The sequence below is a fragment of the Triticum urartu genome, chromosome 6 (assembly GCF_003073215.2).
Source record: "Triticum urartu cultivar G1812 chromosome 6, Tu2.1, whole genome shotgun sequence".
In the NCBI taxonomy this organism is placed as follows: Eukaryota; Viridiplantae; Streptophyta; class Magnoliopsida; order Poales; family Poaceae; genus Triticum; species Triticum urartu.
Genome location: NC_053027.1, coordinates 29324193 through 29340145, shown reverse-complemented (window position 1 = coordinate 29340145; position 15953 = coordinate 29324193). Strand labels below are relative to the sequence as shown.

At 42.0% G+C, this 15953-nt stretch overlaps 1 protein-coding gene across 1 annotated transcript; it reads left to right on the top strand.

The window, feature by feature from the left end:
* The first annotated feature begins 10099 nt into the window (after window positions 1–10099).
* Window positions 10100–15534, top strand: LOC125516458 (probable proteasome inhibitor). Its single transcript, XM_048681896.1, has 9 exons — window positions 10100–10196; window positions 12071–12257; window positions 13185–13352; window positions 13661–13708; window positions 14580–14657; window positions 14745–14773; window positions 14859–14916; window positions 14992–15069; window positions 15453–15534. Exons 1-9 carry the CDS (start codon window positions 10100–10102, stop codon window positions 15532–15534), a joined length of 825 nt encoding a protein of 274 aa, XP_048537853.1.
* Window positions 15535–15953: the final 419 nt, after the last annotated feature.

The window sequence follows — 15953 nt, the reverse complement described above, 5'->3', positions numbered from 1 at the left end:
ATATATTTCATATTCACCAAGAAGCAACAGAAGTTAGATCACTAATTAAATCCTAGTATGATGGACCATTTATGCTGAAATAGCTACAGAGCAACTCTCGTAGATTGAAGTTAAATCTAGCAATATGGTACACTTGGCCCCGGAGTAAACCCCAGATTAAACAATGTACTATGACTTCAGAAGAATATACATTAATTTTGCCATATTGTAGGGAAAACAAGTCTGGAGCACAAAGTAGAGTGAAACACCTGTAACATACGTGCACGATATAACATGACCTGAATGTAACAAAATATAGTTGTATTTTCTAATGGAACAAAATATGTATCTGGGCATGGTACTCAAGATGTTCTTTTTTTCCCTCATTATTATTTTTGTTGGAGAAGAAGTTACATTTGTTACGTACTAAAAGGCACCAGGTAGCATATCAGGTCATCCGATAATCTTCTGGACTGAGTTTCTACTTCCTACTGCTTTACTGATTTCTTATAGTTGCTAGAAAAATGAGATGTGTCAAACAGAAGCTTCCTTCGGCCGGCCACTGACATGCCACCGATGATGTGTGAATATTACATGAGCAGCTACAACCTTTTCTCAAGGATGAGACGATGAGCAGCTACAAACTTGATACTGTTCCTGGTAGTCTCATTCTTCCAAAGAAAATAGGAAAACAAACCCATACATTTCAACACAGTCCCTTCTTCACATAAACTTCCAGTTTAAATGAAAATACTATTATTTTTCGATGAATGACGCTTTATTACTTTAAAGGTTTAAGCATTACACCCGGCCTCTGCATAAATGAAATAATAATAGCAACAAAAAAACTTAATAAGAAAACTCCGACAATATGGACCAAGATTGACTGACTTGGTAGTAGATCAAATCACATGCGTCCAAGCATGAAATCAATATTTCCCTTACAGAACTAAATTTCGACAACCACGTAAGCTCTAAACATTGTTCTTGATTAAAAGGACAAAGGATAAAGGAATGGAAAGTCTCACCATCAGTACTCAGTAATGTTTGCATGCAATATTTTTGTCCTAACAACCACAATCAATATACATCCACACTTGCCTCAAGAGGCAAAGTAGAACCCCCCCTGCAAAATAGTATAGGAAAAAGAGGATAAAACAAGAACAGAGACATTAATAAAGCATAGAGAAATCAGTAGGCCAATAATGGAAGACTTTCGCGCAAGAGGAAAGAACTCACCATGTACACTTAGACATAAATATATTACTTCAAGTATACGCAATAAAGATAAATGTTGAAAGAAAAAGGATCTATGTTAATACTCTATACATCAAGTTTACATCATCTCAAAACAAAACCAACAGGTGAATTGCTCTATTGACCAACATGACCCAAGCAGTTAAAAATTTTGTCATATATTACCCAAATTGTTGGGGCTCCAGCTATTGGGTTATTTGAAGTGTGGGTAACTTGTAGAGGTCAACAGCATGGACATCATTCCAGTTTGAGGCACGGGCAAAAACATGTCTCAATGGAAGTATTTAGGTCATGTATCCCGTTGTTTCTACTTCTGCAATGAATATGTTGAAAGTTGAGTTACCTGTTAGGGAGAGACTCAACTCTTAAGTTACCCCAACTGAAATCAGTGTATCCTCTTTCTGTCGACCTTCTGTATCTTTGAAATCTTCAAGCTCATGTCATGGTATTTGCTTCAAGGACAAAAAACAAATCAGGTATGTGATCCAACAAGAGAAAGGCAATTTAATAAATCCATTCAAAAATTGAGAAGATGTTAGTTTTATTTATGTGATGACTGCCTCGACCAAAATCCATACATCTCAGGAGATGCAGGGCGCCAATCAGAACCATATTAAAGCAGCGGACAGAGAGGTCCGAGAAGAAGAAATAAATGCAAGAACATAAATAGGGAAAAGGAAAAGGAAAATGAAGTGTATTGATGCCTCGAGAAGATACGACCTCGGCTCCTTCGCACCTAAGGAATGAAGAAACAATTTGCAATCCCAAGACTGATGGTGGTTTCTACACTGTTGAATCTTTAGATGCATTGGTAAATGGATATATAATGAAACTGCAATAATACAAAGCTACATAGATTCTTATAAAAGAATTAACCACTCAAGTCAAGGCATGTCAGAAGATGAAAATTATTTGCATCAGACCCATCAGAATTAGCTTTTGCCATGTAGTGTATGAGCTAAAACTGAGCATTTACTTATCGATAAAAAAGCATCGAGCATCATCAGCTATAAAACAAAACTATATTTTCCTAATAGATGGTACAGGCATGAAATACCCAAGAAGCAGTCATGAGAAATCTGAACCTTCCTCGGGTTTCCTTTGTGTAAATAGGAGGCATTTTTGTCTGTGTAACCCTCAGAGCACAGAACCAAGCATGAGAAATCTGAACCTTCCTCGAGTTTCCTTTGTGTAAATAGGAAAATTGAAATCCTTTGCCACACATCTGAACCTTCCAAGAAGCTGCTATCAGGGTTACACAAAGCCAACAAAAACTACTCTGAAAATTTCATTTATAGCTAGAGATCTTGATCCTGACAAGCAAAATAGACAGTCATGTTTTTATTTGACAAAAGATTTTGGCATATTTACCTCAGTTTAATTAAACCTCCAACGGGGATGATGCAGCCATTGTTGCAAAAGCTTCACCAGCATCAGAAGTTGGAGCACCCCGCTGAAAGGGATAAGGTACTCTTATCCTGTTATTGTAGTAGAAGAAACAGAGACGCTCATGTTACTAAACAGCAAGGTTAGTGCAAATGGAATAAGCATATCTTTAGAAAAACAGCAGCAGCGGTCGAGGATACCAAGCGCAGCAGTCGCCTGCACATGGTGCCTGACCATCCAGGCGGCCATGGTGCGTAGGATACAGCGCCGCCGTTGAAGTCAATGTTGTCGATGTCCATCCCTTCCCCAGAGAAGGTCCTAACCCCTGCACACTGCTAACAATAGCTCTCTATCGTGGGTTAGTTCTCTCGCACGATCAACAGCACACCCATCGGTAGCTCACATTAGATTTAGAGTATCAAATATAGTAAAGTTTCAAACAATATGAGCACTGTCCTAACCAGCCCCAAGATACTTATGTGGTTTTAGAATTCTTTCCGTGACATAAAATATTTTGAATTTCCTTTGCCCATATTAATATATACTCCCTCCGTCCCAAAATTCTTGTCTTAGATTTGTCTAAATACAGATGTTTCAAGTCACTTTTTAGTATTAGATACATCTGTATCAAGACAAATCTAAGACAGGAATTTTGGGACGGAGGGAGTATGTATCAGTGCCAAGCAGAGAATGCAAGTTTAGTCAGATAACCCACAATAGGGATATAGTTTTCAGAAAATAAACATTGTACTTGCCAAATTATATTAAGAAGTGAAATGTACAAGATTCACCTTATGCTTGGAAAGAGCCTTTCCAGTCATCTTTATCGGTCACCAAACACCATCATAAGTCTTGATGTTTGATGCTTGTTCTAAAAAAAGCATAAATGGTTTATAAGTGATGCTTGATGCTTGTTCTAAAAAAGCATAAATGATTTATCAGTGCAATTGATTGAACATGTAAAAAATCATAATATACCTATTATTACTACGGGGAGGTAGCACTGTAGTGTTTTTAAGATATGCACAAATTTAGGAGCTTAGAGCTGATTCAGTTCAAAGTTGCCATTTTCCGGTGCTCATCTGGACAACCTGAAAAAAAAGAAAAACTGCACAATAGAGGCTATAGAACATTCACAGGAAGTGCTCAACAATGCAATACCAAAATTTAATCTAATGAGCGCGCTTATCTTTGAACCTAAAAAGGATAAGAATATATATATAAGAGCGCTCATTAGATTAAATTTTGGTATTGCATATATATACATAAAAAACAGCCACCTCATACCAACAAATCAGAAGAGAAATTTCTTCAAACAGGTTGTGGGCAAGGTGAGTAAATATACTCCATATATCTACTGAACTCCAAATGGACAGCTTGGCTGGTGAGCTTACAGATCAGGTACGAGCTTCTCGTAAAAAGTAGAAATCTAGGATTCTAAGTCTTTCCAGTTGCCAACGCAAACAAGCTAAAAAAAATTAACAAGAAAAAATGCAAAGAGGAAAAAGAGGGCACAACCATCCACGCAGATGAGCCGCCTCAAATTCTTCTAGATTCATATGATCTATGGTCATGCCATCGCCATTAGAACATGTACGCATCCAAGGAAACGCCAGCCAGCGAGCCAGCTACCCCCGCCGATCCAGATGCATCAGCGCCGCGATCGGACCAAGGAGCCGCCGCGCCGTCGATGCCATGGTAGGGACGCCCGCGCCTGACACCGCCGAGATGAGCGACGGGTGGCATGCGTCCAAGAGGGGGGGGGTGAGGGCGTCAAGCTTGGAGGGAAGATAGGGGCAAGGCGGCAGAAGCTGGGGCTGGTCGAGGAGGGTGGCGGCTTTGATGTGTGGGGCGACGGCGAAGGGGTGGATCGGCGGCGGAGGGATGGAACGGCGGCGGCGAAGGGATGAGTCGGCGACGGCGGAGAGATGGATCTGGGGCGAAGGGATGGATCGGCACGGGCGTTGCAGCGGGGAAGAGGGTGGCTCTGGGTGGAGCGGCGGCGGCGAAGGGATGAAGGGCGGCGGCGAAGGGAGACCTCGCTCGAGCGCAGGAGTCGTCGATCGCACGTGCGGGTGATAGGTTTAGGTTTTCTTTTGTCGTTGGTTAGTTTCCCTAGGTCTTTTTTCATTGGTTAACCATCGTAGGTCTTTTTTCGGTCGTACGTGCATGGATGCGGGTTGGGGCCTCAGCACGAGGTTTTTTCGGTTCTTGGTGGCTAAGTCGGAGGTGGGAGGAGGTACCGAAAAAACCATGGGAGATGGGACGAAAAAAAACCTGGAAGCGAGATTACCAACTGCTCCATTAGGAGTAGAGATTGTACTGCATCATCCTCTCCTCTTCTGGGAAATCCCAACACAACTCATAAGTAGCATAGCTCTCATGAATTTTCGGGGATTTAAACCACAGCAAACCACATGCTGCCGGCCAACCCTCGCCCCACTCCCCACCCCCGCACACCCTCTCAGTTGTGTGCGCAAGGCCTGGAAATAGACCAAAGACAATTGGCAGGTACTTCCTGCCCTTCCCGTCTAAGATTTTATGTGGCCAACGCCCCGTTCTTGAATTTTGGCATAAACCCCTGGAAATGCAGGAAATGCATGGAATGCAGGAAACACATGTCTTTCAGCAGGCTCGTGCGAGCGTAGAAAATGTTTGGAGGCCAATAGAGGAACAGGCCCACACCCCCTTCATAAACTGAATGCATCCCCGCTACAAAGCTAGATCTCTTGTGGGAGAAGGTCCCGTTTCCACACAACCTCCATGAAGACATATTCCAAACGGTATATGATTTTTAGCACAGCCTCCAAGGGCCGTGTGAAGATGTCGCGCCAGGTCCCGTCATTTTTCGGACTCCCGTGAATTTCTGGGGATTCAACAGGCTGCCCGTTGACGGCCTCCCCGTGCACCCCCGCACCCCCCCGGGTTAAGCCCACCCTCTCGATTGTGTGTGCAGGGCCTAGCTAGGCATGGACCGAAGACCGTGGGCAGGGACTCCCTGCCCTTTCCGTCCATGATTTCATGTGCCCGCTGCTCCGTTCTTAATTTTCCGGCATAAACCCTTGGAAATGCAGAAAATGCACGGAAAAATGACTGGCGGCCCCGAAAAAGGCTAGGTCCTGGCACGTGTCTTTCAATGGACTCGTATGAGCGCAGAGAAAGTTTTGAGACCATCGGAGGAACGGGCCCCAAACCCCCCTTCACAAACCTGATGCATCCCCGCTACAAAGCTAGATCCCTTGTGGGAGAAGGTCTTGTTTCCAAACAACCTTCGTTAAAGGGTACGAGCCACCGCCTGCCCTGATCGATAGAATTGTTTCGGAGCGACGCCTAGGGCTTGGTGGTTTAAGTACCGCACAGTTCGCCGACTACCATTCATCGGGGTCTCGGCACAGGTCGCCCACCGTCACGGGTCAGCTACAAACGGCCATGCCACGTGGCTAGTATTTGTCAGGTGCCTCTGACTAGTTTCCCGGCATATTGGGCATAAGCTGGGTAGCTTTGACTAGGTTCCCAGCAAAGCGTCCCCACCATCACGGCCGTCAGCTGTAGACAGCCAGGCCACATGGCTCGTATTTGTCGGGTGCATTTGAATAGGTTCTCGGCACACTACGCATAAGCCGAGTACTTTCATGTCTGCCGAGTGCATTTTGCATGGGGCTCGATAGTGCCTCCCATGTGCCGTGTCCTGTTGTTCACCGAGAGGCAAACTTGGTGAACACAGCTTTTGTCATGATCCCGTGTTCTAGTATTCGGCAAACAAAAAAGAAAGAACTCAGTGACGACGATTTTCTAGTAGTGTCTTCTTGGTGTTTTGTTCTGTGGGCCGGCGATGTGCTTCACAGATCATGGCCGTCGGCATCTCCTGGTCTACATCAACGACTTTCCCGCCGCTCTTTCTACAAGCTCCTAGGTACAAAAATATTTGCTTAGTCGAGGCGGCATCGACCTATGCTCACGGCACGCCGCTGGTGGATGCAGGAGGAAGAAGACTTTGGCTCCCCTAATAATAATTCAAATATAATTTTATTTTCTGTACGGGTGAGTTTGTGAAGACACGTGTTACTTAACATATCTGCCTTAGGCCTTCTCGCAAAAGAAACTAAAAAAAACTTAGTGCCATAGGAACGAACGTGCAAGCATTCAAGGTGACGATGGACGCACGATGAACTGAAACTGAAGACTTCGCTTTGACTGAAACTGCGGCGACGACTTCCTTTTGCAAAGTCACTGATGCGCTCGGGCAAGCCATACTCAGATGGGACCTACTCAGATCTCAGTTACTAGTACTTGTTAGTCTTTTTCATTCCCCCCGACCCAGCCTCTCCTCTGCTCCCTCGTCCCCTTCCTTTTCTAGGGCGCCGCCACTCCACCGCCGCACCGTCCCACGCCGCCCCGTTGCTCCGCCGCGTATCCCCAGGACCCCCTCCCATCACCGCTGCAGTCTCCGGCCCTTCCTAGACGTCTGACCCGGCATCACTGCCTCCGCTCTGCTGGCCGCGCCCCCACGCCTGACCCGCCCTCGCTCCCTCCGTGCTCACCTCCAGATCCACGCCTGGTAATATGGATTTTCTAATTTGGACGCTGCCTGTTGCTGCCCATGTAGCCTGACGTTGAGAGCGCAGTTCGTCAATAAATAGGTACTTCTCCAGAACGCCGCTTGACCACCGCCTCATGGATCGCCTGCCCGCAGGTGCGTTCCGCCTTACGCCCTTAGCCCTAGGGGTTATGTTATGTACGTATATATGTGTTTTTTAGTGTGAGCGTACTGTAGTCTGCAAGTTAGGATTTGACAGACCCCATGTTTAGGGCTCCTGTTGCATATCTATGATGATTCTCCGGTTGAGTTCCCGAGCAGATTCATGTAGATCTATTTCAGGCGTGGTCGATTTGGGGAATGTGTTCCTGAGTCAAACAGTTTAACGGCTCCATGTTTAGGGCTCCTGTTGCATATCTAATGATGATTCTCGGGTTGAGTTCCCGAGTGGATAGATGTAGATCGATGGTTCGGCTATATTTAGGTGTAAATGGTGCAATGTCAGTCGCAGCTTCTTGTATTTCAGGCGTGGTTGATTTGGGAAATGTGTCCCTGAGTCAAAACACTTTAAGTGCTTAATTGTCCACTTAATTCAGAGAATCAGTCCCATCCCTAGATTTATGATCTATTGTTTGATCTTCTCTGGTAGTTAGTACTCCCTCCGTCCAAAAAAAAGTTGTAATCAAAGACACTTATTTTAGGACGGAGGGAGTAATACGGTATGCCATTTTAGAATTCTGAATCCTTTTTGAGCTGAAGTTTATGTTTATATATTCTGATCTAGAATTAGCAGTTCAATCCATGCAGTATTTCGGAATTGGTAATTCAAATTTGCCTGTGTGACTGAACTTAGTAGTGTACTGTATGTTATATGCTAAATTTCGTAATTTCTGTATTGAACCTCTGGCTTCAGACTTGGATCAGTACGGAACTACAAAAGTACTACTACTTGATCGTTGCAATATTATGTTCTATATATACTAAAATCTCTATTACTATAGTTAATACACCGGTTCTGAATTTACCACCTCACCTTCTGTTTTCCCTCCTAAGGATATAGCATGTCAATCATAGTATTAAATAGCGCGTTATCTCGGTGCTATAGCGTTTGCAGGGGCCTCACGCCAAAATGCATCGCATACAATTTGGCATCATTTAGCGCGCTATAACGTCAATTTAGCGCCAAACATAGAATCACATAGCCTTCTATTTAAAGCTATGATCTCAACATCCACCATTGAATTTACAACCTTTGATCTCTACCCTACATAAATCACAATAGCCACTGAATCGTATGGCCAAAGACCACTGGATTAATTCAGTCAGCCTTCCTGATATTCATGCCGCACATTACTTGTCAAGTGAAGAAATAAAAACAAATGGCATCACGAGCCTTGCCAACATCAAGAAACAGCCAGCAAATTCTAGTCACCTCATCATGTGGGAGTATCTTTAATTATTCGATGGTTTACTTGCTGCCTTGCTCTGTGCTCGCTAAACATGGCAGAATTTTTTCAACATAGTAGATCAGTATGTCGTAGTGCTTGGCCGGCAGAACTTACCAAAAGCTAATATCAAGTACTTTGAACCATAAACGAACTTGGTTACACATGCATGTAACTGAACAACTCAATTTGAACTACAGATTGTGAATCAATTAAAACATAAACCTTCAAAAAAAATACATTTCCTTATGCTTGCACATGCTGGCCATTGTATTCACAAATTCAACCACTTCCTTCTGTTAGAAATTATTAATTGAAACAATGATGAAGCGATTGGTTTTAAGTTTATATACCAAGGTACATTTCAATGTTGAAGTATTCTTTGATTGGATTGAAATATCTTTGAAGGAATTTTTGCAGCACTTCTGTTACACATTTATTTTCATTTGATTTTTGGCGAGGATTTTTTCCTAGCAACTGGCAGGAACACCACCTTTCTATTAAACAAGAGTTTAAAGCTCTTACAAATTCCTTTTGTGTATTGTATGTGTATTCACTCTCTCAAACTGTTGTGAAATAACATCATTGCAAATTCATGTTCCTCGGATTCTCGTGAAATTAACAAAGGCATAGTTAGTTTATTATATAATTTCTACTTTTGTCTTTGTGCATTCGAGAATCCATCATTCCAAAAACTATGTTTATTTGGACATAAGAGAGAAGGTTCATATTACTCATGTGTTTTGTATTGTAAAGGCCGTGATTTATTGTTTATGTGATTGCGTACTTTAGCTTCCAATTGAATCAATACTTATTTGCAAGGATCTACTACTAACATAAACCTAATTAGTGAAAAGTAGATAGAAGTAAAAAACAATAATCTTCTCTGCTTTATTGAGATGGGTCAGCCACTCAGCCCCTTTATATCGTAGACAAGACATGACCAAGAAGCCGATACATCTATTCAAATACATGACCGAGAAGTCGATAAATCTATTCAAACTCTACGATATCCAAATTAACTAGACCCTTTCCTAACAAAGTTTCTTAATCAACTAGCACTCTAATTAAGGGACAAAACTCCACATATGATGAGTTAGCCACATAACATTATCTCCCTTCCTTGAAAAACAGCACATCTGCAAGTTGTAGGTTGTCAATTACCTCCTAGGGGCCTTGGGTGCTATCAGTTGTGGAGCTATCTTTGTCGTAGTAATCAGCCTCGATGAAGAAGAATCGCATCCACCGGTGATCCCGAACATAGATCTGTTGCAGTTGAGGCAAAGGCCTTGACTAAGACATTCTGCAAACTCAGCTGGAGTCAGGTGCCGAACCTGTTGTGGGTGGGTTGGTTCTGTAGTGTTCAATGGAAGAACATGTGCTGGTAGTGGTGTTGGAGAAGAAGGTAATGTAACTGCATTGACCGCAGGAAGATCGGAGGGGTACAAGGCCCCGTAGGCCCAAAAGGCTGGTGTGGTGATGTTGTTGGAGGGAAATGCTGCTGCTCATAGGCCTTGTTAAAGGATATGGCAGTGTGGAGGTCAGATGGCAGTTGAAGCTCAACGTCAATACGAAGACCATGTACCAAAACCGTAATTGGGGTGATGTTAATGGATCATTGTTGTGGCACTTGACCACTAGCAACCTGCTGGTGTAGTCTGCAAGAACGGCAGATGCGCCAACTCGCTCAAGGAATTTGCATGAAGTGATGGCCCAACTAAGCGTGGTAGGCCTCCTTGAACTGCTCCCATGTTGGCATGCCAATGTCTATCTCAAGTTGTAAGTAGCACAACTGAACCTCATTGGTGAGGTGGCAGGCTATAGTCCAAACATTGTCGGCCTCATTATGTGTGCTACCCACGAAAAAACTACTTGCACATATTGAGCCAACCAAGGGGATCGACTGAGCCATCATATGTTGGGAAGTCGAGCTTGTGGAAGCGGGGCAATGGCAGAACTTGATCCTGAGTCGAGGTGATGGCCAGTGGCGGTGGCACGAGTAATTTTTAGGTGTGGCAGAGTTTGCGAAGGAGAAACACATATAAATACAACTATCTAAGAGCGAGATCACTAGAATACTAGATATATACTACTTGTGCAAAAAATACGACTACAATCTAAAAATAAGTACCAGCACTCAAAATATCTCACTAGATATTTTAGTGAGTTGCTGTCGCCAGTCGACGACCCACACGCAGTGGGTCACCGCCTCGCCGATTGACGGCTGTTGGTCGCCACCTCTTGCTGGGCCCTACCGCTGCTGTCACGCATGATCATGTTTTCAGTATGAGTACAGTAGTAGTTTTAGTCGCAAGTTCGGCCATATCGCTAATACTATGGTAGACTCGCGTACGTGCATTGACAAGGCCCAACAAAAGGTAGCTTTAGACGTGAATATTGACTAGTGCAATATGTACGTATATGTACAGCAAGCAGCAGCGTTTAGGTATTGACCGTGTCAAACTTAACCAAATAGTTGCCTTCACCACTGGTGATGGTTAGGCAAGGTCAGAAGGGAGGTGATGGGCGGGGTGGTTCCGTAGATGGGTTTGGAGGGGGGCACGGCCATAACGGCATATGAAATAGGTTCGCAGGTGGAGGCGTGAAGGTGGCTGTGATTTGTAGCTGCTGCTTCTACTACATACATATAACCCACCTTAATTACTGAGAAGTACATAAAAGTAAACGGCAATATTCTTCTCAGCTTTATTTAGAGGTCCGGCCCTTTTCTAAAGTATAGCAAAGACTTGACTAACAATCCAGTACATCTATTCAAATTCTAATACGGTCTGTAAACTGACTTGACTCTTTGCTAACAAATTTGCTTAATTAACTAGGACACTAATTAAGGGATAAGACACCATGTTTGATGGACTGACCCACATAACATTATTGACTTACCAATGAAACATGATTTTATTTGGTAAAAATAAGAAGTGGGGCAGTTTAGATGGTTTTCAAGGAACCGGTGGGAAATATTAAATAAAATTGAGGTGGTATGGGGACAGAGCTTACGTAGGGAGGTGAGGGGAATTGGACGAAAAGACAACGTAAGGCAGACCTTAACATTTTTTTAGAAGAGATAAAATTGGAATTATTTTCAGGGTCAAACTTATCTTAATAGGCGAGGAATTGAAATCTGAATTTTAAAACCTAGCTTTACGCTAAATAGTTGTTACCAATAGTGAGGGACGGAACATCCAGTCATTAAATGAATGGAACCGGTGGCTTTCTTTTCCTGCTTGCATTGTGGAACTAATGTACTCGTCATTCTAGCTGGAATATAATAAATTGTAAATATCTAATGGGAGTTTAAAGTCTGTCTAGTTGATTCACTCGATGGGAATTAATTAAGTTATATTTTGGTGTGAGATGAAAGAGGAAAGTGACCCTGCAGAGTCCTGAATTGCATTGTAATTGCCAGCCTTTAATTATATATTAATGTTTTTATTTTGCTTGATTTTAGACGAGGTGGAGGTGGGATTTGAGGGTTGGAACAGTATGTACAACTGCTATGCCTTTTTGTACTCCAAGGAGGAGGAGGGCAAGAAGAAGTGCATCTTAATGGAATGTCTACGGATTGCTGACTTCCTTGCTATTAATGCGCGAGATCTTGAGGCACAACACAAGAAACCCTGCAATGTCCACATAAAGTATGTTCCAGTCTTGTTATTATTGTTTTATATCATTCTTAGATTCCATGTGGTTTTCTTATTATTGTTACTAGAACACATGTCACTTGCTTCACACGCAAATACGTTTTGTGATCTAACACATGTACATTATGTGGTAATCTTCACTCCAAAAATATTTCAGTCGGTAGTGATGATCTTTTCACCTTCCCACTATTTGGTTACTAACAAGTGGGGCTAAATTAGAAATTTTCTTTGCAACTATAGATATTTCAGTTTGCATGTTGATGGTCGGTTTACTCTATCACCATCGTTGCCACCTCGGCTGACTAAAATATTTGGTAACATAATAACATGAATTGTAAGCCATTAGCCATGCTATTTGAACTCAAGACCTGCTTCTTTTTTATGTGTGGAGACATTTTATATATGTAAAGACTACTTCAATTAATGGTTGATCTACTGCGATGGTTTTTTGTGCTTTGTTGTATGCACATTCTTTTTGTCAAGTCCCTTCACTTGTATTGACAAGCATTTTAGAAATGATGTCGCTATAAGCTGAACAGTATAAATGGTGTAACTAGTAACGATGAGCTAGACTTATAGAGCCTGTTTATAAATTCGGCCAACCTGTTAGTGTGCTTGCTCTATTCTACTATGTGATGACTTGGGTTGCTACAACTATCTAGTTCGATTGAGTATGATTTTCTGGACAAGATATGGATATCGATATCCAGTGTGATACAAGGGGCAATAAGTGATATTAAATCTATTCTAATTTATTTCTTAAGCAAGACCCAGTGCAGCCAAGAGGACAGTTTTGTCATGTTTAGTTTATCATTATGTAAAAAAAATTGAGTACTTGCTCTGCTGACTGGCCTTATCTTGAATAGTGTGGATATTCCAGTTTATAGTTTCGAATTTTTGACCCTGGTTCTGTGTATATAGTGTGAAGGATTTCTTCTCTGAAGAACAGACCAGGAAGTATAAAGATTTGTACAAGAATTTTCCGGACTTCATTAATATCCTGAACTTAAGCTTATTGGCTGAATTGAATGGTAAGGATGCTGCTGCCGCCCAGAATCCTAATGTTGAGAGCAGTTCGTCAATAAACAGGTATTTCTATGCTGGGTTTTAAGGCATGTCCCATCTCCATATTTGACACTAAAAATCAGACTAAGTTTCTGTTTATCTCATCGCAAACAAATAATCTAGTATATTGCCCTCTGTAATTACTTCCATGTTGCACTTTTACTTGGTACAAATGAATTTAATATCATTATTTACGGAATTTGGGCTTTTATGGTAATATTCTTATGATTTTCCTCCTTTGCCTAAAGTTTAACTTCCAAAGCTTTTCTGTTGTAGCCGACCCCATTTTTTAATAATTCTCTAACACGTGGCACTTTTCCTTGTAGTTCTAGAAATGTTACGTTCGAAAACCCAAGTACAAGGATAACTGAACCAGCCGGGTAAGCATACCACCATTTGTATTTCCCCTTCTTCTTTTGTGTGACACTCCTTTTATTCACCTTTTTTGTACTTTGCTGGAACTTCTTCCAGTTCTGAATATGTTCTGTGGGAAAACCCGCTTACAAGGATGATTGAACCTGCCGGGTACGAATACAACCATTTGTATTTCCCTTTCTTCTTTTGTGTGGCACTTCTTTATTCACCTTTTTATACTTTGTTGTCACTTCTACTTCCAGTTCTGAAAACGTTCTGTGGGAAAAACCCAAGTACAAGGCACAACCATTTGTATATCCCATTCTTCTGTTGTGCCACTCCTTTATTCACCTTTTTGTACTTTGTTGTTATTTTATTGAGTCCTGTCCAATCTGATTAGAAATCTCTAAGGCTTAGCCACTAGTGAGTCTTTTCTAGTTTTCTTCTACTTCATTCATACCTACACCACCTTCAATGACAAGCTGAATGTCTTGGAACATACCTTCGCTCCTGATATCAACTGCCCTTGTTCAGTTTTCATGGACATGCATATCCTTACGCATATTCTGTTGCCATCTAATTTGGTACGCATATACATAAGAACATCCTTTTGCTCTATACTTATACTCTGTCATGTCCTTTTGCTACATCATGCATATGATTATTTATTTATTTGAAATTTGGTACATGTGCCTGAATTGATACTTTAAAGTACTCTGAAATTCCTAAGAATTTTCTTTACAAGTGCACAAACTAGTGAAGGGGCCGGTTCGTCAACTTAATTTCGGTTTTACCAAAATATGCACTAATTAGCACTAGGATAAATAGGCTACCAGTGAAATAATTATAGGATATTGATAACGGGACTAATATTTTCGTTTATGTACTGTGGTACAGGCTGATTTATCCTCCAGTAGTTCCGGTTGGTCATGATAACACCTTCCCTGTTCCTGATGTTGGCTTCTACCCTCACAGGTATGTCTCCAACCATAATATACATGTAAAAGCATCGACAGATCAGTTCTTCTGCACATAATTAACCATGTGTCTTATTTTTTGCAGTGGTGGGACAGGTGGTAGTATGCACGTTGGTAATATGTTAACTGAGTATCTGTGGAATCTCTTTACATTTGCTCCTCTGTACTGTCTAACATGGAACCTATTTGATTACTACAGGTCCAAATGATCCACGTTTCTTTCCTACAAATCCTTCTACTCCTTTTGGTGACCTTGGGTATGTTCATTTTACCTTTACTAAATATACCATTGCAGTATTTGTTCTATCATAAACGGAATCAAATATTAATAGGAGTGTTCCGCCCGGTGGTCACTACGATCCAATTGGCCCGCCTGATGTTCCAGGATTTGAAACATCTCGCTTTGCGAGGTAAGTTAGCTCTTCTTAACATTTTCTATGGACCCACTTTATGCTTGGCAACCGGTAAGGCTCAAGATGACCTGTTATTGTACCTGATACTACCGCTTTAGAAAGGTTTGTTGTCTCAAGTAAGAAAAAAACCGTTCTTATAGTTCATTTTTTTCGCCCTGATTCCTAACTCACATCCAATGCAACATCATGACCGTTCTTATATATATTCTTGTGTCATGGAAGTCATTGAACACAGTCCACTAACATATAATCAAAACAACTATGCTTATTCCTAGTTGCATCCTCCTCCTAGTTGCATCCTCCTGGGGTTTAGGGGTGGTTACTGGCTGAAACTCTGATGAAGAGCTGTATGCCAACCTCCTAGTTTTCTGTTGACGCAGGCATTCGAGGCATTCAAGTCCTTCAGGTGGAAGCACTCACCCAGACCTTGAGTTCTTCCAGCAAGGCCCAGACTTCTTCTGAGACTCGGCTTCATGCCCACCTGCACCCTGTGCTGAATGACTCTGCTTTGTTTCTGCTGTGCTCGATCATGAACGCTTTGCAGCACCAATCTGCTATGCATCACAAATTGTGTTTTAAAAAGACACTGCTTGTGCTTGAGAACATGAATGTAAACTACCGTATGGCTGTATTCCCCTTCCAAACCATGCTTTTTCATATTCGACTGTACAATTGTATGTGGAGCTGTCTTCGTACCCTTATGTGGTTCTTATATTATAGATAAACTATTGCTGCAATGTCAGTCTTGTCGCCGCCTAGTAGCCTCAAAATTTGATCCTAGTTTCTCCATATGCAGTGTCACCACAAAGATTTCTACAATGTCTTTGTTGCCACTCGCCCTCGCTCTCGTACCATCATTATTGCTGGCGCACCAAGACTCC